At 38.8% G+C, this 27,081-nt stretch overlaps 2 protein-coding genes across 10 annotated transcripts in view; one reads left to right on the top strand and one right to left on the bottom strand.

Annotated features, from left to right (window-relative positions):
• Positions 1 to 20,225, bottom strand: part of DAAM2 (dishevelled associated activator of morphogenesis 2) — a 221,977-nt gene extending 201,752 nt beyond the window's left edge. The window contains exons 1-2 of the mRNA XM_027681762.1: positions 20,052 to 20,225; positions 611 to 783 (exon numbers count right to left, since the gene is read on the bottom strand). The gene's annotated coding sequence lies outside the window, so the exon portion shown is untranslated. The remainder of the gene's footprint in view (positions 1 to 610; positions 784 to 20,051) is intronic.
• Positions 20,226 to 20,384: 159 nt separating this feature from the next.
• KIF6 (kinesin family member 6) overlaps positions 20,385 to 27,081 on the top strand; it is a 165,561-nt gene continuing 158,864 nt past the window's right edge. For 7 of the 9 annotated variants that reach the window (XR_003533948.1, XR_003533947.1, XM_027681768.1 and 4 more), the window contains exons 1-3: positions 21,283 to 21,391; positions 22,234 to 22,343; positions 26,060 to 26,134. Coding sequence is in view for 6 of the 9 variants with exons in the window: in XM_027681768.1 (XP_027537569.1) it covers positions 21,326 to 21,391; positions 22,234 to 22,343; positions 26,060 to 26,134 (251 nt within the window). In the remaining 3 variants the exon portion in view is untranslated. Of the gene's footprint in view, positions 20,947 to 21,282; positions 21,392 to 21,412; positions 21,533 to 22,233; positions 22,344 to 26,059; positions 26,135 to 27,081 lie in introns of those variants that run through there. The other 2 variants (XM_027681767.1, XM_027681772.1) reach the window with 2 other exon arrangements.

Raw genomic sequence — 27,081 nt, 5'->3', positions numbered from 1 at the left:
GCCCTTAGTATAGAGTGAGTACAGGCTTGAGGTGCCAAATTTGTCAGATTTAGTTGAGTGAATCCTCATACCTGTGTTAGGATGTGTTATTATCAGTAGCCTGGCACACAGAGGACTTCATTGTCAGGGGCCAGGAAATTGCTCATCATCCTCAAAAGAAAAGATGAACTGCTTGCAGCACAGTATGGCAGGGTACTAAAGAGTTAAAAAAGAAATCCCACACTGTGGAGTTGCCTAAGGAAGTTGGGTTTTGACTAAGGCTTATTTGGGATTTTGCTTTCCTACTACCAGAACATGAACTAGTTGAATTTCAGTTAATTTCATAGTCTTCCAAAGATATGACCTTCCCCTCCTCTCTCTCCTTAGATCTTTCTCATCCCGTCACCTCCATCCATAGACAGAAGAGTGCAAATGCCTGCACTGTCAGCCCCTGCATACCTTTGGGAGATGGAATCAAGCTAAACCTGAATTCTGTATGTTGCCAAGCTGGCTTCAGGATATTTCAGAGAAGGGAAAAAAAAAAGAAAATAAAAAAAAGCCATACTTGCAGGGATTTGTTCTTGCAAACAAGCAAAAACTTGAAAAGATTTTCTGCAGCAGCTGCACTTACACTGTAGTACCCGTGTCTCTGCGTGGATCCTCTCTGTTCTGCAGTCCCGTAATCCACATAGAAATGCCTGTGCTGCTCCTCTCTCTGGCACTGCTGCTGTAGTGAGACTGGAACTGCTGCTGTTTTCACTTTCAGACCATCCTCTCTCTCCAAATCCTCTGACGTCAGACAGCCTGTAAGAGATATTTATGGAATGAACAATCTAAAAGTTTCTCTAGGTAGAGTTCAGACTGCAGTTTGGGGGGATCTGTAATTTTTACACTCTTGGATAGAAAACCCCTCCCAGGGGGGTCAGGGAGGAAACAGTTGGGAACTACAGATGTGGTTGTATAAGTCTCTTGCAAAAGACAATCCCTGTACTTTTCTGTGCATGACATATTATATCCACACCCAGGATGTAACTATCTGTCATGTAAGTCCCCATTTGGAAAGTGGTTTTCCAGTCTCTCAGCTGTGCCTAAAGAGGGTTTGAATCAAGCCTGACATAGAGGTCTCTTACAGACACACTCCTAGCCCACAGCCCCCTGCTGTGTCCAGACTTTGACTGGATTTAACTAAAACAGGAGTGAAACAGCATCTTGTCCACATCCTGTTTCATTTTGCACTAACCCCTTCCAGCTGGAATGTTTTCCCAGGCATGTGGGCCATCTTCCCTCCTAATTTCAAAATACCTTCTAGAAGTGTCTCACCTCAGATGAATAACAGCTCAGAAAATTAACTTGATCTTTGATCTCTATTATGCGCTGCCTATTTGCATCTCTCTTTCTATAGTTTATTTGCTACGGTACAGTATGACACCTTTCACTTGCTGTGAAAGCTACTTAAGTGTTATGTAGAAGAGATGCTAAAGCAAAAATTGAAACAGTATTAGCATTAACATTAATCAGTACTTGAAGAGTAAAATGCTCTCATGGTATAATCTTGCTGAGGCAAGTGATGATAAATTTAGACTGATAAGGCTTCTTTCTTTTGTATTTAGAAGCTGAGCTTGGCTGTAAGCCTGTAAGTATCAGTAGTCCCATCTAAGAGATGAGGAAACTGAGGTCTGAAGGTGAAGTGATATATGGTGAAAGTCCTTGAATGAGCCTTGTGTGATTACAGGCACACCTTTTTAAGAAGTTTAAAATTATTCAACATTTTCTGGAGGAGTGCACAAATGTGCTGCTATTATAAGCAACTGTGGTTTTGCTTTTTTTTTTTATACCCCATCATTTCCATTTGTAAGCAGTTATAAGAAGTATATGTCTTGGTACCACTTTTGGAGATGCAATTGCTATTTCAAAACGTGCCAGGGTTCTTTTCTGTGCAACATACTAGCAGCAAAAATTTACCATCTGGGGCTGTGTGGATTATATATTTTCATATACATATGCTTTCTCTTTTCTGCTCTACCATCATCACCTTTGGGCATCAGTAAGGGCTTTGAAATCAAAAAAATCGTCTGATCAACTTCAAAAGGTTTAAAATCTAATTTGCTCTAACTTTCTAATGGCAGCTAGCCCCATACATTGTCATATCATCGCTATCACCAAAAGCCTTGAGATACATTCCAGAAGAAAATGGCATCTCTTTGAAGAGATTTCCACATTTATATTTAAAAAGATGGGTCTAACCACCTGGCAGATGGAGGAACAAGAAAATTATCGCAGTTCCAAAGCAGCATTCAGTCAAGTAAAGGAAGCAAAATGTTTTCATATATAATGAAAAATAATAAAAAGAACCCAGTTTTGACAGTACAGTCCAAGCACTGAAGAAGTGGTGGTGGTGGTGTTCCCTCTGGCTACCAGTAGCCACTTGTCTACTTAAGATCAACAAGGATCATTCAGAACATGAGTCCCCACTCTGCTATGCTGCATACTGATCTTATTAAAGATCAGCCCTGGAATTACATTGCTACCTGTTGGCAGTTTGTCCTATAGATATCCACAGGCAACTCTGAAGGGCAGAGAGATTCAGTGCTTCTCTGTAGGATACCAGAACTGTTCCTTATGGGTAGTTCCACATCCCACCAGCTTTCATTGACTCAGCTCCTTTAAAGCACAGTAAAGGCTCCCGGTGTTTGCTAAATATGAGATAGCTATCCATGAGTCCTACTTCCTCTGTTTAGTTTATAGGATTATATTACATCTTCTTCCTAGTGAGTGAAAAAGGAGGAACATGGAAATCCTGACTTTCACAGAGAAGTAAAGCATGAATAACCACAGCCCGTCTTACAGTGTGACCCAAGCACAAATGTGATTTCTTTATTTCAAAAGACTTCGCAGCAAGATTGAAATGCCAAGAGACTGAAATGCTCTTTTTATTCACACGTGATATGAACACTGACAGTAAAATTTGCTACTAACCTGTGTCCCATAGCTCATTTTATTTCTGTCCTGGACAGATATGCCCCTTAGTATGTAGTTGTCAGGGTAGAAATATCCATGCTACAACATTCCAGCTACTGCAGACTCAGACAGTATCTCTGTGAACCTGTTGCATTTCTGTAGGGAAATGAAAGGTAGAATAGCCAGTTGTGTGGTTGTATATTCATAACCTTTGCACTGAATCCCATAGGAGTCACTTCCACAGGATGCCACAGGAGTCCTTTCTGGAACACAGCACCATGATATGAAGAGCACGAACATACCATCTGTGGGCAATCTGTACTCCTGTTTCCTATACAGGAGAACCCTCTCTATTAGACTGGGAGTGTGCATGCAAGAGCAAAATTTTAAACAGAATTTATTTAAATCAGTACTTTTCCCAAAAGATACTAGTGGCAGGCACTTCTGGAGGGTGAGAATCAACCTTGGGCACAGGACCAACACAAGCATAGGCATTACTCAGCCCTAAAACACAGAGGAAAAACAGAGAATCAAGTGAGACCCTATGCATCCCTTGCAAATGACTGACAAAACAAGACAGTATGTGTTCCTCAGATCCCAGCCAGTCTCAATACATGTTCACATGAGCAACTATAGCAGTCCAGTTATCAATCCCTTAGTGCTACATAACAAAATAATAAACCAAAGGAAATGAAACCATATTAAAATACTATTCTTGCTGCCATAGTGGAACAGACCATTCAGCTCGCTAGTCTAGTACACTGCCTCAAGCAGTGGTTAGATACCTGATGATTCAGAGCATGAAGAATGGAAAACACACTACATCCAGCCAGTTGTGGGCTGGAATATTACATAAGAACCAGAGGGAAAAGAGGGAAGGAAAATTCTTTCTTGAACCCCATACTTGATCAGTTTACACCCTGAAGCATGAGGTTATTTCAGATGCTGATTTTTTTTTCCCATTGCTCTGGTATTGCTATGTGTGTTATTTCTGCATATATTTCAGTTTGGGAACCTGCCAGGGTTTTTTCCAATCTACTGAAGTCAGGAAAAGCAAAGTTATGGCATATCTTCAAAGAATAGCACACACCAAAGCATGCAGAGAGCATCTGTGTGCATCTTTGTCCTCAGATGCACACAGCCTTGGCCCTAGTTTTTAAATCCACCCAGTGATTTTCCTTTCATTTTGCATGATGGAATTCTATTCTCTATGTACTCTTGGCCCCTGGATTTAAATCTCCATTGCACTGACCAGAGTGAAACCACTTACAGGTCTCATAGATGTACAGGTCTCTCATTTCCATGGCCTGAAGCAGCACACGGCTTGCCAGGTGCTAGTAAACTGTTCAAGTGATAGGAAGGGAAGCTGGTGATTTGTTGTAGAAAAACATGTGCCAGGAAGAAGGATTGTTCTAAGACACTGCCAAAGCTGTCTTTGTCCCATGCAGGAGATCACACTCTAATCAGGAAAAGAGGAAGAAAGCACTTTCTGGAGCTGTACCACAGTGTACCAAGATGTCTCTTTAGCTACACAGGATCATGCAGATTACAGTAAGTGTATGAGTAGCATAATCAATGCATAACACTAGATAAATCTGTATTTATGGCTAGGCAATGAAGTGACTGCATTTTAGACTCAGTTTCTTCCAGTATCAAAGCCAACACAAAGTAAGAATCAGGGGAAAATAAAGCTCACACAACAGAAGGGAAGTTTCAAATTAAAAGTAGCACAGTATTAAGTAGAGTAAGACTTACAAAGCCATCAACTCTGCAGTACACCATGACTGAATTCAGAGCCTGAGAGACAGATTGGACTTCTCAAACTAAATTAGCAACTTAGACAGACAGTATTCATACATGAGAGTAGACAGAAGGCAACATGGGCTGAGAACACACTGCCTCCACTGCTGGCAGAAGAGGAGGTAGGAAAGAGTGAGCTCTGTCCCACACAGGGAGTTGTGGCTAGGCTCTGACTCCTTTGCAGCAGTCAACTAGACCAAAGAGAATTGGGTAGGCAAGACTATTTGGACAGTTGTAAACTAAATTGTTCTGCAGATATATAATGTCAGAATTAAACAACATTTTATAATATATCACAAGCTATTCCCAGCGCTAACTTAGGTTAATTTCGTTTTCCACCAAAAACTATATGGTGAATTCAGGTTAACCAGGGTCCTTTGAGAGCTTTGTGAGACAACAGTTTCTTGGCTTCTTTCACATACATACTGTATTGACAACAGTTAAAGCAGAGATGCTTCAAAGAAGCCAAAGAAAAATGTATGCACACAGTAGACAATGATGCAGACAGAAATGCCAGCAACGATATACCACATTAGCAACAATCATCATGTGTTAAAATACATCAGGGGAACCTGAGCTGGAAGGAGAGTTAAATTCTGCGGACTGTATCAAATTTAAATGTCTTGACTGGTATTTTTTTTTTCTTTTCTTTCCTAGACATTCTTTTTTCTTGCAAAGGATTTATTTTTAAAAGACTCCAGGAAGCCAAGAGAGCCTATTAGACTGGCAATTATCCTGAGTCACTTCCTACAATGGTTTAAAACAACCTCTCAGAAAATCTCTTTTGTGGGCATGAATGCAAAAGTATATCAGTGGCCCACAGATAAACCTGAAAGAGTAATAACCTACAGCTAACTACATTACATTTTAATAACACTGAAAGAATATCAAGCTTGGAAAATCAAATTTTGGAAGATGACAGATAGCAAACATATTATGATACGGAAATGTTTAGACGCTACCCATGTAAAACAGCTGTGGCAGAACATGGGATGTGACCCAGCTACCTGCATTTCAGTTCAAGACATTTAGCTCAAGACAACTCTCTCCTTGCAGCTCTTGCCACAGCTGATGTGAACACGATGCGTGCGATGAATCAAGTATCTATAAAATGTAAGCACACGATCAGAGCTAGTGCTGCAATTTTGGTGCTTCTACACTTTTAGGTGCTTTGGTTTATCAATGCTTATGCTCTTTAATGTTGTTCTTTCTGTATTATTTGCTAATTAAAGAAAAAAAAACAAACAACTCAACAACAGTTCCAAAACTTTTGCCCATGTAATCCTACTGAACTTTTGAGATATCAACATAATCTCTGAAGTTTCCTGAATACTGGAGTTTTACTCAACTACTGTCATGTCATTACACTGCTCTCCTCTAGTGAAGCTGGCATTTCAAGAAGTAATGCAGCTTAACCATGACATATACAAGTGTTATTTCAGGCAGGAAACATAAGAAAGTTCTTGAGCTCTGCTTCTGAAGCATGACACAGTATTATGGACTTAGGCAGAAACACTTGGCATAGGTATTCTTGAAAGATATACAAACTGAAGAGACTGCTATGCTTGAGCCACAAGTTTTATTACCAGGTTGGCCAAAAGTGACCCTGTGTGCTACCTCATCTGCAGAAGAAGAAATTAAGACAGTCTGCCTACAGCATAAGAATGCAGGATCTTGACTCATAACACCATTTCCTAATCTTTTGTAATATAAGAAATTAATTAGGCAAAGAGAACAAAATTAAACCGCAATATTTAGGTATTCTTTCTCCTTTGTCATTATTAAATACCTCAATTAAGAAATAATTTTCATGTAACACATCATTGATGAAAATTAGCAGTGAACCAGTTCAGATAAAATTTGTTAACCAGTTTGACAAGAAAAGGCTATGTACCTTTGATTTGTCATTTTCTTTGATCATTTCAAGTACAGACAGAAAGGTGATAGGCTTAAACAAATATTTTTGTAACTTTTTGTTAATTTCATAAAATTTATGTCATAAAAATCGCTACTATAAGATTCTTGTCCTGATTAGGCACAGGAATTATTAAAATCTAAAAGTTTTGTTCCTTTGCTTCTTCCTAATTAATTTGGCAGATCCAGGGAGGTATAACAATTTAATGACATTTGATCAAATTTGTCAAGACGTGAAAACGTATGTAAAACACATAAATATGGTTTAGTCTCTTTGACAGAATTCTTAATTTCTCTGGGCCCATTTCTTCTTCTGTAAAACAGAAATTCTGAAATTAAATGATTGACATGGACGCTGTGAGGGTAATCTCATTCCTCTTTGTAAAGATCTGTGAGCTTCTCAGACTGAAAAAAACTGAAGAACAACAAATTTATTCAGTTCTTGCATCTCTGATGCACAAGTGTGGATGAGACGTTGAACAATAATTCTACATGAAGATACTCCTTTCTTTATCCTTCTTGGAGTACCTGATTTGACAGGGTTTCAGATAATTTGTTTCACATGGGACAACAACCAAGCAATTATTTTTGATGATTGTGCTTGTATTCCTGAATACTTCGAAAACAGAAAAATTCTTTTGAGTAACAGAAAAAAATGGCAAATACTTTTCTGTATGCATGTCGTGTCATGTTAAATTAACGTAAGTTACATGAAATTAGCTTACAAAAGAGAGGAAATCATTGGCATGGATTTAATTATGCAAGCCTTTGTACACATTTCTGATTTGAGATGCCAAATGTATTGTTTCTTAGGACAGGAAAGAAGCATGCTCAATGCAAGTGTCAGAAAGGCCAAAACAGTCAAACGGATGCACAAAATAAATGCTGGTTTCCAGAGACTATATTTATTTAAATAGTTGTCAAACACAGAAGTGGAGAAGGCAGTAATAGTGAATCCCACTTATGTCCCTTACTACAATTTCCAAAAATTCAGAAGTCCTTATTCTTTCTGTGAAGAGAAAGGTCTGCCAGGTTGTGAACAGCATAGTCAAGCACTCTACACTTCTTTGCACATTCCACAGTAGCTGTTACAAAGTTCTTCCTGCAGGACTTCTATATAGTGACAACGAAATTCTGGTGCAAGGCCACTGAATATGGAAAATTTCTGGATCTACTGGTGCAAACTGACATGCAGATAGACCAGCTGAAACTCTGCAGCACAGATACCCTATCTTCTCAAAGAAAGCTGACAGAGAACATTTAGTCTTACTTCTGAAAAACAAGTCACTATTTTTCTATTTTCAGGAGTATTTTTATGTCAACACAGAGTTTTATGGATAAGAACTTTGCTTTCATAGTTGAAAGAGCACTGTCTGGCTCAAGACTGCTTTTAACAGAAAGTTACCTGATGCTAGCAGATATTACTAACAATAAAAAAGCAAATGTTTCATCATTAAACATTAATAGTTTAGCACTGGCAACAGAATTGTATAGATAGACGTGTCTTGTTTGATTAATATTTTACTGAAGATTTAAGATGTTAAAATGGAAGGATGCCAGAGAGCATAAGCAGTACCACCAGCAATCAGGGCCAGGCTTGAATTAAGGATGGATATAGATAAAGCTGTAAGGATATCACATTCATCATTAAGAGCATTGAGGTGAGAGGCATCATTGGCTAAATGTCAGAGACTCCAAAGTAAAAGTTGGAGTTGGGAGAAAGAAAAAGTTAGGAATACAAACAGTTCAGCTGGTGGGTAAAAAGGACCCTGGCGAACAGGCATAAAAACAATTCAGGAAGAAGGCCTGGGACACAACTATGAAGCAAAAAAAAAAAAGTACTCTCTGGGTTCCCTTATATAAGGAATTGGTACGGTACTCCACAAATGAAGTTCACGTGGCAGCCTTCACCAAGTGTGAATTATAAAGCCTTCACTCTCAAGAAGATTGGTTAAGGCCATCTATGGAACTGGTTGTACCTTACTTAGGCATAAGCAAGGCTTAGTAGTAATAAATTGGCAAACTGATATATTTTCTAGAGGACGACTTCTGGTGTGTATTTGCTCTGTATTTTGCTCATTTTTTTCTGAAAACACAAGTTGCTCATAAGAGAAATGCTCAAAGCATCTGAATACTCAAGTCTCTAGCTGACATATAAAATCATGCAATGTCACATTGTATATAAGAATTATAATATAAAATTATAATAATAGTATATTGTTCAGAGGAAAAGACATTTTCTAAAGCCTTAAACATATGATTAGATAAAAATTATACCAACTTAAGTACTTTGAAAAATAAATTGAGGACTGGAAGGTAGGGACGGGCCCATGAACCTGCAGGAAGAGACTGGGTTGTATGGGGACTGCTCAACAGTGAAACACAGGTAAGAAATTACCAACTAAGTACTGGCATCAATGCCTGGCTTACTTGAAAAACTGAATGAAGACACTTTTACTTCCTGCCCATCTCTGAAACATGATGAAAACTGCTCTGCATTACAGTTGTAATACAGAGGCACAGTAGCCGTCTGAAGTCTTTCCAGAAGCACAGGACCACTGGAATGCAGTAATGTTTGGAAGCAGCAGACGGGATCATAAGCGAGTGGCTTCCTTCACGTAGAATAAAGCCCTCTGAGGATAATTAATTTATCTGAGAGGCTAGTCATAAGCCTCAGAAACTAGGGAATGTAAAAGAAATCCAAATGGAGGAGGATGATTAGGAATTGGTGAATGAAGTATTTTGTGAAACTTTGTGCTGGCAGAAGAGCGCAAAGCAGCTAACTGGGGCAAAGATATGTTTTTGGTAACGAATATCTAAACCAGCTTCTTTTCTTCACACTAGTGTTACAAGTCAGATTGTGTTAATATCTGTAAATCTCTTTTAGATCTTACAATGGAAATTACTATTCAAGTTTTATAAAAATATTATATAAAGGAAAAGTTACAGTGCCAGAATATATACAATGAATCTTTGGGTAATCATTATTCTTCCATGTTTCAAGAATTGTTTGACAAGTTTTTAAATTATTTCTCTGGGAACTGGTCTGACTGAAATGTGTTTATCTTTTCCCTTTTGTTAGCTCATGTTTGCATTTACTGTCCATTAATAATAGATGAACACAACAGCCTAAGGTACTTGATTCTTTTATGAACTGATTATTCCACATTTCAGCTGTACATAACATCAACAGCATAGGGAAAACTGGAATGTGGCAAGAAGCCCAGGAAAAGGCAAGTCAAGTTGGATTGGGAATTAGCTGGAAGGATAATAATCCTGCAAGCCAATATTCATTAAGTAATTTTATGTGCGGTGGAAGAAAATCATGATACACACTTGGCACCTGGAGACTTTAAAATGCAAAGAAAAATATTTCAATAACTGTACAAATTGGTTAACAATTGTGATACTAAACAATTATTTCTGTGGTCCCTTGATCCAACATGATTCAGTTTTCATCAGCGCTATTCCGAAGCCTCCATACGTAATCTAAAGAACTGCTTATCAGACAGCCTAGCTGCTTTCTGAGATGTTATACAATCCTTCCTACCATTTTCCCTTTTTTAGCCAACATTTGGCCTACATCCAAACAATGTTCACTTTAACAATGTGGGATTAAGCTTCTGGAGGTGCTTGGGCATATCCTGGGGCCTAGGCAAGGCCTATGAGAGCATGCAAGTACATCAAAAACTGTAAAAAAAGAATTTCAAATGTTTAATAACTAATAATAAAAGCAGATAAAAACCAGTGTACTTAACCTGCACTTCTGGACTAAATTAATGTCTGTTCTTAAACTATTAAATGTGATCCAAAATAACACTACCAGCTTCCAAGGTAAGATGCTTCATTCCTTTTGTAGCTAGTGGTTTGCACCAAACTGCATGTTTTACTTATGCAACTCTTCTGATAAATCATTCAATGGACAAATAATATAATTATAAATTAATTATAAAATAATATAAATAATATAAGATCCATTGAAAAGCAAATGTTATATTACTAGTAACAACGTAGTTTAACTAGCCATGTAACTCACCTAGATGGACAGTTTCCTCTCAGGGGAGGCTACTGGAGTATCCCATTTGGCAAAGATCAGTCCTACTCTATATATATGAACATCTGTTCATCAGTGAAAAAGACACTATTCACGTGAATGTAGGAAGTAGACAGGATTTGGTTTTGTTTGGTTTGTATTTCAAGTAGCTTTTCTCATTCATGCATCTCAGTGGATCAGACTTGTAACATGTGTAAGGGAGTCCTTACACATCTTACTAGATTTATACAATGGAAAAAGTGTTTTTTTCTTAGCTCACAAAATCATAGCTTCTTCAATGACAGTAACTGTTAACAATCTTTACCTGTTGTTTTGAAAGTGAGTATCTATGTGGCATTCATTTGCAGGGAAAAAATATATTCTGAAAAACATCTCAAAAATGAATATATGTAATGCCTTAAATTTGCTATTCATGGAGGCAATCTGATATACATATTGACCTATGTTTTCAGATATAATATCTAGTACTTCATGTTTATTAGCTTATGAAAAATCTGACTGGAGTGTGCACAAATCACTGCCTCCTCCTGCGGGTCACAGACTAATGTGAACTTGAGAAAAATAACTTCTGATTTTGTCAATGGATCCCCAGTAAAAAGTATACTATTAGATTAATAATGACTTCATGTGAAAAAATGCTGCTGGCATATATTTTTCTGTCAAATTACCTTCAAGGTCTTTGCAAGCTCACTTTCTGAAACAAGGATCCACACTATGTAGAGTGTTGTCGAATTTATAACTCACCATCTTGGTTATAAATATGTGAAAGATTAAAATTGTCGACAGTGCTTACAATAAGACTTCAATTGAGAGAAGAAATAATGGAGATAAAGTGCAGTGCAGTTATTAAGTTAGGAAAGAGAGATTATTCTATTTTCACCTTTGGCTAATTTACTTTACCTCTGTGCTCCTCACTCATACATGAAGAACAGATAAAATGCATATTGTTGCTTGTGCCTGTAATCCTAGAGTCCTAGATTCAGCTTTAATTTGAAGAGGATTTAATTCCAAATGCAAGAGAATTGAAACTCGCTAGTTCATTACATGATTTGGTATTCTTAAGTGAAGGAAGCATAGAAAGTCTAAATAATGACTAAATACACAACCCATGGCCAAGATAGAGAGAGAAGATCAACAGCGGGTAAATGAACATTTTGTATTTTAATATAGTGACTCAGACAGGAAGTCTGCATCTTCACACTGGCAAGTAACTGATGTCTGTAGTCCCTCGATACCAACCCTTACCCAGTTATAAGATTTTTCAACTGCTGATGCACAACATCAGCATGTGACAAAATCACACAGCCTTAAATGCATCTGGCATTTGAGATTTAGAATCAGAATGGTTTGGGTTGGAAGGGACCTTAAAGATTCTCTAGTTCCAACTCCCCTGCCATGGGCAGGGACACACTCCACTAGACCAAGGTTGAATTTGCAATAGTAGTTGAATGAATAATAGTAGTTGGCTTATTCTAAACTAAAAACTGGATATTACAAAAACCCAACGAAACTAAACCTCATTTTTCCTTCATCTCTTGAAAACATGTAGTCTTGTAAAAAAAAAAAAAGGAATTTTAATATCATTGAAATGTCCTTAAATGAGGGCTATTCTATTTGATTTCAAACAGTTCAAGAGTACTTCTAAATTTCTTAATTCACAGAGTTTTATGGGGGGAAATGGTATTGTCCTGTTTGTCCCTCATTTACAACAATAAGCAAACACATGGAAAACTCTAGTGGGAAGGTTGGTCTCGGTATTTTAAGGCATTTAGTACCCTGATACTGAAGAAACAATTTTCTCTGGCTTCACTGGAGGCTCTGATTGCACAATTGGACACATTGTTTAATTACTCCATGTCTTAATTTTCTCCTCTAACAAAAAGGTGTGTACCAGCTATAGAGCTAAACATGTTCATGTCTGGCACACCTGGCTGGAGCCATTATTATGTTGGCTGGCTGTATTACTACATCCAAGTTGAAGCACTTGTGAGCTTGTGCAAGTACTTACGAATGATCTTTATGACAGTTTCCTGAGACCAGTGTACCTGGGGAGTATAATTTCCTTTCGTTTTAGCTATGCTATGCTATGCTATGCTATGCTATGCTACTTTAATTATGATGCAAGCCTTTGCATCCTTACAGAAGGCCTTCTCTTCTTGTGCAACTCAATCACCTTGTAGGTACAAAGTTTCTCATCTGTTCACCTACTCAAGTACTGGTCACCCCATCCTAATCCATCTTCTAATGAGATCAACTAATCTGCTTCTGTATTTTTCTTAATTACTAACTCTTCTGTGTTTCCTCGCTTTCTTCACACTAGCTCCATACTTCTATCTTTTCCATCCAAATAAATAAGCTGAACAAAAAGCCCTCAAAGGGTCTGCTACCTTTGTTTTCCTTTACCTCTGAAGTAATACTTCATTCTCCTTCCTCATTTTCATTTTTACATTACCTAAGCCATGAAGTTTATTTTTACTGGCTGGAGTTCTCTTTTATACTCATATTCTAGAGCCTCCTTCACTATCACTCCCTGCATCATGCCTTCTATGTTCACTTAATGATAATTGTGAAACTGAGATCATAGCCCTTATCTTTATTCTTTATCCCTACTCTTTTGAACTACAAAACTTAATTTTGCTCCATAACTTTAGTCACCTTCCATCACCTTGTTGCATTTTCCTCATACCTAGCCTCAATGAATAAAAGCTTCTCTGCCGTCCCCTCCCACCCAATCCCACACACAGATTCTCAAAACACTGTTGTTAATATCATCCTTTCAGTTATCACTATTATTGCTGTAAGCAATTGTGCCTCCTTCAGCAACTCTCCGGTCTTTATTACATCATTTTATTTGTCTTTAAGGCACATTCTGTAACACCTTACTCATGACCAAGTAGCATATAGGTTTCTGTCTATGGTCAATCAATAGTATCAACTTCATTTTACACTTTCAAATAAATCTTTCTCTGCTTTCTGTGATGCTAGTTTTCATTCCTGAAAAGAGCTCTGCAAAAATCTGTAAAAGTACATACAGTCTTTCTTTAAATCCTCTTTATAGTAGCGTCTCTACAACAGCATGATAGGAGAATTCTAGTCTCTATTATTGTGCTAATATTATCTATATTATTTCTGTTTATTTCCCTCTTTTCCAGCATTGCCACTTGTCCTAAACTTGTATAGCAAGAGCTGTTTGGTTCACCTCTAAGCTTACACAGTGCCCAACCAAACTTCTAATCCATGGCTTGGACTTTAAGACTTATTATAAATCAACGATGTCTAATAATTGTGTTTCATAATGTTTTGTTGAAGGTGGTGGGATTGAAATCCTCTTCAAACAAGAGCATACACAAACTAGTTATACAATGACTATACAAGGAATTATTCGCTGAGCAGAACTGAACACAAGATTCTAAATTTCTCACTAGTTTTCAGGTCAAAAAACACAAACCCCACAGACTTTTCTACTCATGGTCACCTAGCATTTTGTCTGTCCTTAGTCAGAGACAAGTCAACAATGGACTTTGGAAGGTTTCATGACAAAATAACAAATAAGAAAATACTGAAATACTAAAGATAAATGTGGGAAGGAGGTAGTGAAAACTCTGCAAATAAAATTTGCAATGCATTAGAAGTATGTTTATGTCTCCTGCTAACACTTCTTACACTGTAGTTTGCAACAAAAGATCCAATTTACCATATAGAAGATGAAAAATAACCCCCAAAACCCAAGCCAGAAAAAAAAGCCCAACTTGGAAAAAAAAAAGATTTGTTGTCTGTTGCAGTCAGAGTCCTAAGAATCTCTAAATTTCTTCATGGAATTTTTGTTTACTCTAAAAGAGTCAAACAATAAAGACAGATATTTATGCATTTACATAAGCCCTCAGGAGAATATTTTAAGATTTTCTAGTTTGACTAAGTCTACCAAGACAGACATTTTTAGGGCATACATAAATGTGTTTGGCGAGAATGTCAAAACAGTGAAATTTTAAGGTGCTTTCCAAATCTGACTCTTACACACATGAAGATGTAAGCCCTGTTTCCCAAGAAACAGATTGTAACAGTAGCCTAAAAGAGAAAAACATCCCTGCCCTTCTCACAGGAGTGGACTATTAAAAGCTGAACAAGGCAGTTTTGTCTAGATGAAAGCATTAACCATTTTAACACTGAACAGAAAAGCAGAAAAAAACAAAGGTTATAGGGCTTTGGGATGATACTTGAAATACCAAAAAATATTGCCTCAACTTTTTCACATTCCATTCAAATATAGAAACCTAAGTTTCTGTATTACCACACCTTTTACAAATAAAGGTTGTACTCTTTCTGGCAGAGCTTATTTAACAAACTCAACAGATATTATACATAAATTTAGGCCACGTTTCAAACTTTAAGTTCTGGTCATTTAAGAAGTGTTTCTGGTCATGTAGAAGATACATATTTGGCACTAATGTTTTCAGGAGTTGGATGATGAGACAAACTCAGACTTTGGCAAGAGTTTTGGCCCTTCATCCTGCCCAGTTGATCTGTGGAAAGATTTTAATGTTCTAACTTCTAATCATTATCTCAGCCAAATGGCATGATAGTTGCCAAGAATAAGTAAAGTCTATGAAAAGTAAAACTTTGGACAAAAAAGAAAAGACTTGAAAGTTTGGGCTATTATAAAACTTACTAGGCTGTTTATTTGGAAGCATATTAAGTTGCTAGGTGACATAATGGAGCACAAGTCCTTGAACTGCCAGCCCCAGTATATATTATGACCCATATTATTTTTCTAATTGGAAGAAAACTATAATGGTAAAGGCAGACAGTTAGTTGTGACGCTGTAACTATTACTTCAAAATGCAATGGCTGACCTTTTCAAAACATGCAATTGTCAGATCCTGTAACTCATACAGTCACCTAATTGTTTCAAGCCTATAGGGTGCTTGTGTTCTGTGGTGCACTTTCTCTAATACCGGAGCTGAAGAAGGTTGATACATCTTTGAGGTTTAGCATAAATGCCAATGCTGAAAATTCTTCAAGTACAAGGTGATTTCCCAGGGAAGAGAGAAAGAAGATCTCAAACACAATAAATTTAAAGCAAACAAAAACTTTTCAGGCCTCCATCATAAGATGCAACCTCTAGACCAGTCCATTATCTGGAACAGTTAGATGTCACCTTTAGGCCCCATTTTCCAAGACTTTCTTCAAAGTTCTAAGAAATACAAATTCTGAAAACAGTTCTTTTTGTTTGGTCATAATAAATAGATGTCCTACAATTCCTGCATCTTTGTAATCAGCTCTTTACCACTAGTAACAATCCTCTTTCCCAAATCTTACGAAAATTTTAAGAGCCAAATTACTTCTTAAGCTAGGCCTCAAGAGAAGACTTCTGTTAATCAGCAATTCTGTAATTGTGGATTAAATTAAGTGGCCTTTGTTCATCATGTTCCTCTTGGATCTTTTTACCTTTTATTTTCTCTTAGAGGTTGGAAATCTGCTGTTTGACAGAATCACAGAATCAACTAGGTTGGAAAAGACCTCTAAGATCATCGAGTCCAACCTAAGATCTAACACCACGTTGTCAACTAGACCATAGAACTAAATGCCATGTCCAGTCTTTTCTTAAACACCTCCAGGGACAGAGAATCCACCACCTCCCTGGGCAATCCATTACAACGACCAAACACCCCTTCTGTGAAGAACTTGTTCCTAATGTCCAACCTAAAGATTGTGTCCTCTTGTCCTGTCACTAGTTGCCTCGGAGAAGAGGCCGACCTCCACCTGGCTACAGACTCCTTTCAGGCAGCTGTAGAGAGTGATAAGATCATCCCTAAGCTTCCTCTTCTGCAGGCTAAACAACTACAGTTCCCTCAGCCACTCCTCATAGGTCTTGTGCTCCAGACCTTTCACCAGCCTTGTTGCCCTTCTTTGGACAAGCTCCAACACCTTTCTTTTTTCTTTCCTTTCTTTTGTCTTCATTCTAGCAAGCACTGATGAGTCCCCACTAGACTCATTATAGTGGGGACTCCAATCAAACCCCTGTTCATACGAAAATTAAGTTATAATATGAAATAGTAAATGGAATAGTGAAGAGATTGAAACAGACAACTCTTGGTTAATTACGGTTTTGTGCTATTTTGGGGGTTTTGTTACTATTTCGTTATTTGTGTTATTTTTACTGCTTCAAACAAAATAAGTAGCTTAATTAGTCCTTCAATTAGTTTTTAAGTGTGCCTAATAGTTTCTGTCCTTATACATACCTGCACATACTACTTTGATCATTTATATAACTTTTCTGGGAAAAGAACCCAAGTTTAGAGAAAATTTCCCTGGGACTAATACCTATAAAAATGTAGCAGTCATATCAATACCCACATTTCTTAACAATAAAATAAGATACTAGGAGACAGTAAGTATTATTACAAGATATTAGGAGATTACGTCTCCATATGTCTTCATTCTTAAATGCATATCTCACAGCAGTTGCAAAAATGGGAGCCTTTTATCTTCCACAATGGCACAAATTTTCCTTTGCTTAACACTTTTAAAATCCTATATGAAAATACTCACATATAAGCTAGTCATAACTCAGAGATACAAAAAAACTAGAGATTATCTATTTTGAAATTGGAAGTGACTTTAAAGCTACAAAATCTGACCTCTTGTATAAGACAACATAAAACTTTGTCCATTAGTTCCTAAAGCAAATTGATAATTTCTTATTGAAGTAGAATCTCTCTGAAGATGAGCACTTTTTGAAACTGCTTTGAACCTCCTAAAGTATTTATCAGCACTTCTTGTTCCTAAGCACAAATGAAGCTGCATTCAACCCACTGAAATAAATGCAGACAACACCTGACGTTGTTCTTAAATTGCTGGAATGATTGAACCAAGTGAGGAAAAGTTTTATCTTTTCTTTTCTTTCTTGACCATATCGGAGCGTATGAATTTCCCCTAAAAGGATAACATAAAATGTTGAACTTTAGATTTAAATATCTTAGGAACTGTATATGACAATGAAAACCACGGTGATGAGATGTAGAAGAACCACAATCAGTTTCTTACTATCTTCTGTACTTGACAAGCTGAAGTAGACACAGAACATAGAGACTAGGAAAATGAGAGTCAGTAAAAAGAGAAATTTGATTTCTTACATATGAAAAGAAGACTTCAAGACGCACAAGAAGATAAACAATCAAGCTGTGGAAGTTCTTTGACTTAGAGATTCTTATTTTATATTTTCTGTGAAATGTGCAACTGTTGACCAATCTAATTAGGAGCAGTGTATGCCTTACAGCTTTTCAAATTATGAAGTTGACAGAAGGTTTCCTACAGCCTAAGAGGTATAACTGAGAGCATGGGTTCTTTTAATGAACTCAAGATTACATGTTAACAATGACCTTAAACAGAAAACAGACACAGATTACACCCAGGCAGGGACATACTATAACGGTTAAGGCAACAAAAATGGTTAAGATAATAAATAAGTTGAGTCCCATTGGGTGGCTTGGGGGAAGAGAAAGTACTCACTTTCTCTTAGCTTTCTTGTTCATAATATGGTTCTAAAAAGATGCTTGAAAAAGACTTCTTGGAACAGAGGTTCTTGATTTATCCTTGTGCCTTATCCCTGCTAAGGTAAGTGGTCATGTAGTACTCTTTCATAATTTTATCATGTTTTCTCTAGCATCCAAAGGAAAGAATCAAGAACCATGCCTTCCATTTTCTTCTGCTTTCCAGTGTGCATTTATTCACCTGAAATTATTTCCATTTTTTTCTTATGTCTGCCTTAGAAGATTCTTTTACTTCCACATCAATTACTCATAGTATATTCATACACGCCCATAGAGCCTCTCATATTTAGCCTTTGCTAAATAAATCAACTCCTACAGGTTTGTTGTCTTACAGCAAAATCTCCATCAGATTAATCATTCCAGTAGCCCCTGTATTAAAAAACTTGCAGAAATAAAAAGAACTGATCATAAACACACAGGGAAAGTATGCTGAAGGTCTCACCAGGACTCTGTAAAATAGTGTGAATGCTTTCTTTCCTTTGTAGAACACATTCTTGATTCACTGAAGAACCACAGCTGTCTTTTTTTCATTGGCAGCTGTCATCTGGACTTCCACAACCAGAAAATCTTCTGATATTTCTAGCTGAATGGATTTCAGACTGTAGCAGAATATGTTGTCAGTAGTCCTCAGTCCCACATGCCTTCAGCATTTTGCAACTTGTACCACATTTAACAGTTATCCGTATCTATTATTCTAAACCTATCCATATCTATTACTCATTCATCTTTTCCTGTATATCTTTATCCTTTTCAGCACATTAAACCCTCAGCCACATCATCATCAGAGTTTAATTAATACACAATCCCATTTTTGGTGCAAAGTCATTAACTAAAATATTACATATGCTCTGTCTCACAAAAGTCTACTAAAAATTTCCTTACAGTCCAAGAACATCCTTTTTCTTAACAAACTATAACAGAGCACCTTTGACTAGGTTCTCACTCCTCTTATAATTCTTCTGCTGATCTCCCATCTCGTGCAGTCAGCATATCACATACTCCACCCAAGAGGAAAACCTGGATAATTTTGATGCTCTAATTAACGATGCAGATTTTGTTTTGCAGAAGAACTAAGCCTGGAGTACTAATTCTGATTTGGGTGCTACTGGGCTAACATGCCAGTCTTGAAGGCAATATATTGTGGAGCGCAACACAGAAGCACTCCAGCATTTCTGCAAGGACTGCTGTGTAACAGAAAGGGTATTTCAGAAGACAATCGTGTCCTTTCTGTTTTATTTGTTCTCCTCTTGCTATGCAAGTGACCATTCTGCAGATGGCCCAGAATTCCTTCTCCGCTCTCAGAAATTCAGCCTATGCTTTCATTCTGGAAGCAACTTGGCTCATTGGCTTCTCTGTGCAGGTCAGATCGTATTTAGACTAGTCCTGTGTAAAACCGGTGTGTCTTCACTGTGCCATTGGTTCAGAGTTTACAGGTCAGACTTTGTGTTGAAGAGGGGCACCTAAACCATTTACAGAGCAGACTTGATCCCAGAAGCAGTACAGTCTCATTCACCAACTCCATACTCCAGCTACTGAAAACCAGCAGACACGAAATGGCTTTCCTCACAATTAACTGCAGTGTTACAATGTCTACTGCCCACTTAATTCAGAATCCAGCTAAGCTGCTAAATAACACAGTTGACTATTATATTTGCAGTTTTCAAACAATACTGTACTCTCCTGCGTCTGTTTCATTACAAAACCAAAAAAACATAACAAATTAACCCAGTTCCCGGGCCTTCAATTAAACAGCCCAATTCTTTCAGAATTCTGGGACTGAAATTATTTACGCTTACCTCCCAAATCCTGATCTTCTAGTCTAAATTCACTGAACACTGATTTCTGTTTCCCTCTTGGCTGTATTTGTTTCTCTTTCATATTTCCCTCTTTTAGTCACTTCTGCCTCTAACATTACCTTCAACATCCCCATCCCTACACTGACAAGAGAAAAACTTTTCTGTCATTTTGGAGCAATGTTGAGAAGACACTGTCTATTCCATTATTCTATTCCAATGTCCTCGGTTTTTTTTCATTCTTTATTTAATCACCAAGTAATATTTTCCATTTGTTTTCATTTTTACCCTTTTGACTTTTGCACTTGACTTTGGATAGTGATTAGTCCTTTTCCATTTTATTCCCTGAAGGCTCACTACTTATGCCTCATATGCTTTCTGAGACAGTTATTTATTCAGTTGGGAGAGAAAAACCTTTTCCCTACTGTTTTTCTTATTTGGAATACAAGTTCAACATACTTTTACCATATCTGAGTAGAAGAAATTTCTATCCTCCTCTGTAATCACGTTCCTGATTTTCCACTTAATTTCAATTAGTTTACTTGTAATCACTTGTAATCTGATCTCTACCACTATGTCTCACCAAAAAGAACGCCAAAATACTATCATGTTGAATCTTCGGTAACCACTTCAGAGTAATGGGGTCCTGTTGTTACTGCTTTCTGTTTTAACTCTTGTAACAAGACGACACCCTTTATTTCCCACTAGCAGTTTTTCCCCAACCCTTTTTATACTAGAATTAAGGACTTGATGCCTTCATTGCCTGTAATCTAGGTATTTTGCTTCCATTTCCCTTTATGGTGTTTCAACCGCATAACAACAGAGACTTCCCTTGAGCCTTACACAGATGATCGGAGCCCGAGCAGAGCCATGCGGACACACAGGTACGGCACAACAGGTCAGGCGGGGAATTCCTGGCGTGCCCACGGAGCGCTCCACACGCCACACCAACCCCGCACCCCTGGGATGGGCAGTGTGTACAAGCTCCCTCTCCTCACAGCCGTGACACTGCGGCCTCGGGGAGCACCGCTGGCGGGGAATTGCCTTTAAGGGCCAGGCAGGCAGTCATCCCGCGCAGGTGGAGTTCGGTTCCTCCCTTCTCCAAGCCCCTCCAAGGCCACCCGAGGGCGTGAGATGGCTCGGAGCCGCCTCCCATCGCTGCCGGTCGCGGAGCGTGCGGGGTTACCGCGCTCGGTCACCGTGCCGGGTTACAGTGCCGGGTCACGGTGCTCGGTCACCGAGCCGCGCTGCCGTTGCCAGGGGCTCGGCGGGCAGCGATGGTGAAGGAAACTATCCGGGTGTACGCGCGGGTGAAGCCGCTGGGCAGGCGGCAGCAGGCGGGGGTAGGCCGGGGAGCCGTGCCGCTGTGCTGCCAGGGGTGGAGGGGGGCTGCTGGGGAGAGCCGAGGCCGTCCCGGGGGCCCGCGTCCCCCCGGGAGCGGGCAGGGAGCGGGCCCCCCTCCCTGCAAGAAGCTCGGCCGGCTGGTGAGGGCGGAGGGGTGGGTACGCGAGCGGGGAAAGCCACAGCCCCCTCCTGCGCTCCGAAGCCTTAAGAAGTTCCTAAAATCACGAAGTAGAGCTTAGGCTGTAACTGCTGGGGGAAGGGGCGAGGAACTTTCTTTCCAGCCTAGTTTGTTAGAGAAAGGCTCCGCAGGAAAACACTTGACACTGGTCACCGGCTTTATGCAGTTCAGCACCGTTCTGAGCACGGGAGGGGAACGTGTAGCTCCCAGGGTATAGCTGTATTTGCAAGGAATAATAAAGATAATGAAAGTGTTCCTCAGAAACCGTGCATTTAGGTCTCTTACTTGTCTTCTGGTTTTAAACCAGCTCAACTCATTTTGTCGTAGCCTTTCCTAATGTATTCTTCCAGTTTTTTTTGGAGAAGTTTGCACTTGGGGCTGTGCTTTGTTTTTCACAACACCACAGATATCGAAGTGGTTTAGTAAGCATGTCAGGTTACACTTTTGTTTCAGGTATTGTTGTAGTGTTTACATGGTGACAGTTGGTATGTGCTGGTTTCGTTGTATAATAACCGAAGGAGGATCTGGGCAAATATTTAGTGAAATTTGTACAAATTTTTTCTTGAGGCAGTTACAGGTGCTAAACTTACATAAGTATATGTCTAAGGGCTATGCTGTTCTGTTGGTGAAATTATGCTGTGAATTCATATCCATGCTTATTAGAGTTATTCAGTGGATGATGAGGAGGATCTTCTCTCCAGTCTGGAGATTACTGTGCCACGTGACTTAGCAGATGGGTTTGTCAATAATAAACGAGAGACCTACAAGTTCAAGTGAGTAAAAGCATTATCTTTGCTTCTTCTGCCTTTAGAGATTGCTAACTCTATGTGTAGTGATACAGATGTACAGAATCAGGAAAAGTCTAATCTTAAGTTTTGGTATAGGTAGGTTTATTTTTATACAACTCCCTAACAAGAGGAGTACTTCAGCATATACTCTTCACCACGAGTTTGATAGCATTGGGTAAAGTTGTGGTACTATTGTCTGTCCATTACAAGTTATTATACATTTTTAAGTCTCATCTCAAAGGTTGCATTTTCATTTATCAGTTCTTCCATTTTTACTGATTGTTTTGAGTTTGTGTATGAGGAGTGAATGCAGGACTGTGCGTGCTCTTGTGATCTAATGAGTTGTCCTAGGCTGGCTAAAAGTTGTCTTGATGTAAACCGCTTTGTTTAGTAACTATGTTTCAGACATTACCAAAACAAGGTGCAGAAAAACAGAAGTAATTGAAAGAAACAAAACCTTGGTTGTAGAATGTAAATGTTTATTAGGAACTTAAAATCTCTACCAGCAATATCAATCAAATATTTTCATCACTTCAGCAGAAAACTTTGAGGCAACATTTTATAATTTTGATGATAAATAAAGCTAGATATATAATCACCTCTAATGATGAGGACAATGCTGTCTTTTTCCAAGTGGAATATTCTTTATTTTTTTGTAATAATAAACAAGTCAATTTGTTGCTCTATGCTATTAAAAAAGAGAGCCCTAGATAAACATCTGCACTTCAGACTGATGTCATTTTACATCAGCTAAGGAAAGCTTGGGAAGAGAGGAGCTGCCCTCTCCAAATAGATTAATATCCAGTATTAATAGGCTAGGTTGCAGATGCCCAAGCCTAACTTAATGAATGCTGATATTTTTTTCTGACTTTATAATTTATCAATAAATAAATCTATATAGAGATGGATTTTGAAAAACACTGTGTCTTATTACCCATAAGACAATGCAAAAATAATTCTATGGAGTAAGCATTTATTTTTCCTCCGTAAAACTCATTCTTTCGTGCAGTCTATTTGTCCTGGTCACATCAAACATTATTCTGTTTTGTTTTTACTCTCTTGTATGGGAACGAAACACAATTGTTTGAGTTACTTGACTGATTAAGCATTATCAGGATAGAATGTATGCATTTATGTTTTGTATATTTGTCTGCGATACTGTACACATTGCCTGGGTCAACGTGGTGCTTTTCCGTATACCCGGCGTCTGCAATGCTTTTCTACATACCCTGGGAAGTTCTATGTGAGTGTACATTTCCAAGCAGGAGGAACGACACAGCCAGACACCAGCAGTCCAGGAGGTTTCTGAAGTATATGGATCACAACTTCCTAACATACGATTAAAAAGCCAATGAAGGGAAAAACTCCGCTGCACCACGTATTTGCAAACATGGAAGAACTGATGAGAGATATTAAACCTGGGGGTAGCCTAGGTTGCAGTGGTCATGAGATAGTGAAATTCAGGATACTTGCTCAGGGAGCAAGGCAAAAAGTAGGATCACAACCCTGGATGCCATAAATGCAAATTTCGGCCTGTTCACAGACCTGATTGAAAGAATTGTATGAGACACAGCCTCATAGAGAAGTCCCGGAGAACTGGCTGATTTTCAAGGATCACCTCCTCCAAGCTCAGGAACTGTCCATCCAGATGAACAGCATGGCAGCAAAGGCAGCAGGAGATCTGATTGGATGAGGAAGCAGCTCCTGACTAAATGGCAATATTAAAAGGAAGTTTGGAAGAGTTGGGAGCAGTGCCAGGTGACCCAGGAAGGCTGTGTGAGGAGTGGGAGCAGGAAAGCCTAGATAAGCACAGAGTGAGGGGTGTTGAAAACAAACCGAGCTGCTGAGCTGAGGATTGCATCAGGGGCTCAGAGGGCTGTCATCCAGGCCAGCTGGAGGCCAGTCACTAGTGTAGCCAGTGCGAGGATCCAGTACCATTTAGCATTAAGGATCTGGGTGATGGGACCAAGTGTGGCTTTAGCAAGTTCGCAGACAATATAAAACTGAAAGGGATGATTGATGCACCAGATAGTTGCGTTGCCATTCCTGCTGATCTCAAGAGACTGGAGAAATGAGTCCTTAGGAATCTCATAAAGTTCAACAAAGTGAAATATCAAGTCCTGCTCCTCGTGAGGAATAACCAGGGCAGGCCCAAGGCTGACTGCAAGCAGGCTTGCAGACCTGGAATCCTGATAGACAGAACATTGAACATGGGTCAGCAATACACCATTTGCAGCAAAGAAGGCCAACAGCCTCTTGGCTGCATTAAGAAGAGCACTGCCACTAGATAAGGGAAGTTGATCCTTCCCCTCATCAACACCAGTGAGATCACATCTGGAGTTCTATGTCCAGTTCTGGGCTCCCAGCAAAGGGACGCAAATATGATTAAGGGACTGGAGGGTCTGATGTGTGAGGAGAGGCTAAGAGACCTGGGACTGTTTAGCCCAGAGAAGACTCAAGGTGATCTTATCAATACATGATGGAGAGAGGGGGAATAAAGAAGATGGAGCCAGATGCTTCTCAGTGGTGCCCATGGACAGGACAAGAGTTAATGGACACAAACTGAAATACAGGAAATACCATAGAATCATAGAATGGCTTGGATTGGAAGGGACCTTAAATATCATATAGTTTCAACACCCCCTGCCATGGGCAGGAAGCCTTCCAGTAGACCAGATTGCTCAGAGCTCCATGCAACCTGGCCTTGAACACTCCCAGGTATGGAGCATCCATAATTTCTCTGGGCAACCTGTTCCAGTGCCTCAGTAAAAAATTTCTTTCTAATATCTAATCTAAACCTACTCTAAGTTTGAAGCCATTCCCCCTTGTCCTGTCACTACATGCCCTTGTAAAACATTTCTTTCCATCTTCCTTATAGGCTCCCTTTCAGTACTGGAAGGCCACAATCAGGTTACCCCGAAGCCTTCTCTTCTCCAGGCTGAACAATCCTAATTCTCTTAACCTTTCTTCATAGGAGAGGTGCTCCATCCCTCTAATCATCTCGATGGCCCTCTTCTGGACTATCTCCAAAAGGTTGATGTCCTTTCTGTGCTGGGGACCCCACTGTGAGGTGATCAAATATTGGAACAGGTTACCCAGAAAGGCTGTGGAGCCCCCATATGTGGAGATACTCAACGGACCCCTGTTCTATCTGACTCTCCTTTGAGCAGGGGCTTTGGAGCAGATGGTCCCTTCCAATCTCCAGAATTTTGATTCTGTAAGGCAACTTCAGATATTTTATATAAAAAGTGACAAAACATATTGAATTAGATATCTCCTTGTGACCTATAGTAATAGTGCAGCAGAGTGAAGGAAATAGCTATGAAAAAATGTGAGCCTTGCTGTACTGGTGGGATGCTGTATTTGGTTATAGTGTAATCTATTTATCCAGGATTCAGTGTGGTGCCAGTTACAAACACTGATTCTCTTGATAGATTTAAAATACGGTTTAGTTTTTTCTAAGCCACATCATTTTATCAGAGGATTTTATTGTACAGATCTTGTCAAAGCAGCTCTGTGTACAGCCTATTTATGTACAATAGCACAACAGCAAGCTGTGGTTAAGACTACAGGGAAAACATTGTACTAAGTTATGTAAGCCTAATGATGTAAACATTGACTATTACAAACACAAACAAAAATGTATGAATCAAGTAGTGTTTTAGCATTCTAAGAAATTTTTATTTGCTTAATATTTTCAGATTTCAGAAAATTTTTGATCAAGAGGCAAAACAAGATGTGATTTTTGACAGCATTGCCAAACCAGTAGCAGAATGGTACGTTTTGATCTTGCAAGTAATCAGGGTTAAGCTACTTTTGCTTTTGTTGTATTACTCAGAGGAGAGCTGCCAAGTCTTTGTCTCATTGTGTGGATTGGTATTTTAATTTTCTAAATGCTAACATATCTGAATCTAGGAGATATACAATCCCCTGAGAATTTTATGTATGCAAGGGTTCCATTTTTGACTCCTGAAATAGCACTGCTTCTGTTACCTCTTATGTTGTATAGCCATAAAAATCCACGTCTGATTCTTTTTCTGTCTGTAATATAGGCTCAGTTCATTGCCTTAGAAAAGTATTCCCTATATAGTTTCATGAAGAGGTAAACCTAATGAAAATCTTATCCCCGTTTAGTTTTCATTAAGTTAGGGATGCTCATTAATACCTGTGGAGATTTTCCTAAATTTTGCCCTTATTATTTTTGTCTTAACATGTAAGGCAGTGCTTTTGGTCCTGTTTTTGTTTTTCACCTCCATTTAGTAATCAAGCACTATTCATATTTCACAGTTTGCAAAGGCAGGCATTTAAGACTGATGAAGCTCTCTGCACTCATTGTGTGGATTGAATGCTGCTCCGAAACAGGTGGATTTCCCAATATGCCATTCTCTTTGCTCGATTTATTGTCTGAATTGCTGAAATTTGTACTGGGTTTAGTGGGGGAGAAAATGCCATGCTGCAGGAAGCAGAATTTCTGCATAATGTTTGCTTATCAAACTTACTGCTGAGAATCCAAACTTGTAGGGAGTTGGGAAGTATTACTTTAGATGCCAACTTCTTTCTCATTCATTATCTGGAGTTTGTCTAACCTATGAATCTGTAAGTTATTCCTCGCATCTATTGCACTGTCCTGTGTTTAGGACTGTAGGAAAACAGACATCCTCAGCTGGACACTAAGCCTTTCTGAAGTTGTTATTTGGAAGAAAAATATCTCTCTCTCTTTATA

Source organism: Neopelma chrysocephalum, unplaced genomic scaffold (assembly GCF_003984885.1).
Source record: "Neopelma chrysocephalum unplaced genomic scaffold, ASM398488v2 Primary Assembly neopelma1_61b, whole genome shotgun sequence".
Classification (NCBI taxonomy): domain Eukaryota; kingdom Metazoa; phylum Chordata; class Aves; order Passeriformes; family Pipridae; genus Neopelma; species Neopelma chrysocephalum.
The sequence above is the reverse complement of the archived record's forward strand: the minus strand, read 5'-3'. Positions and strand labels throughout refer to the sequence as shown.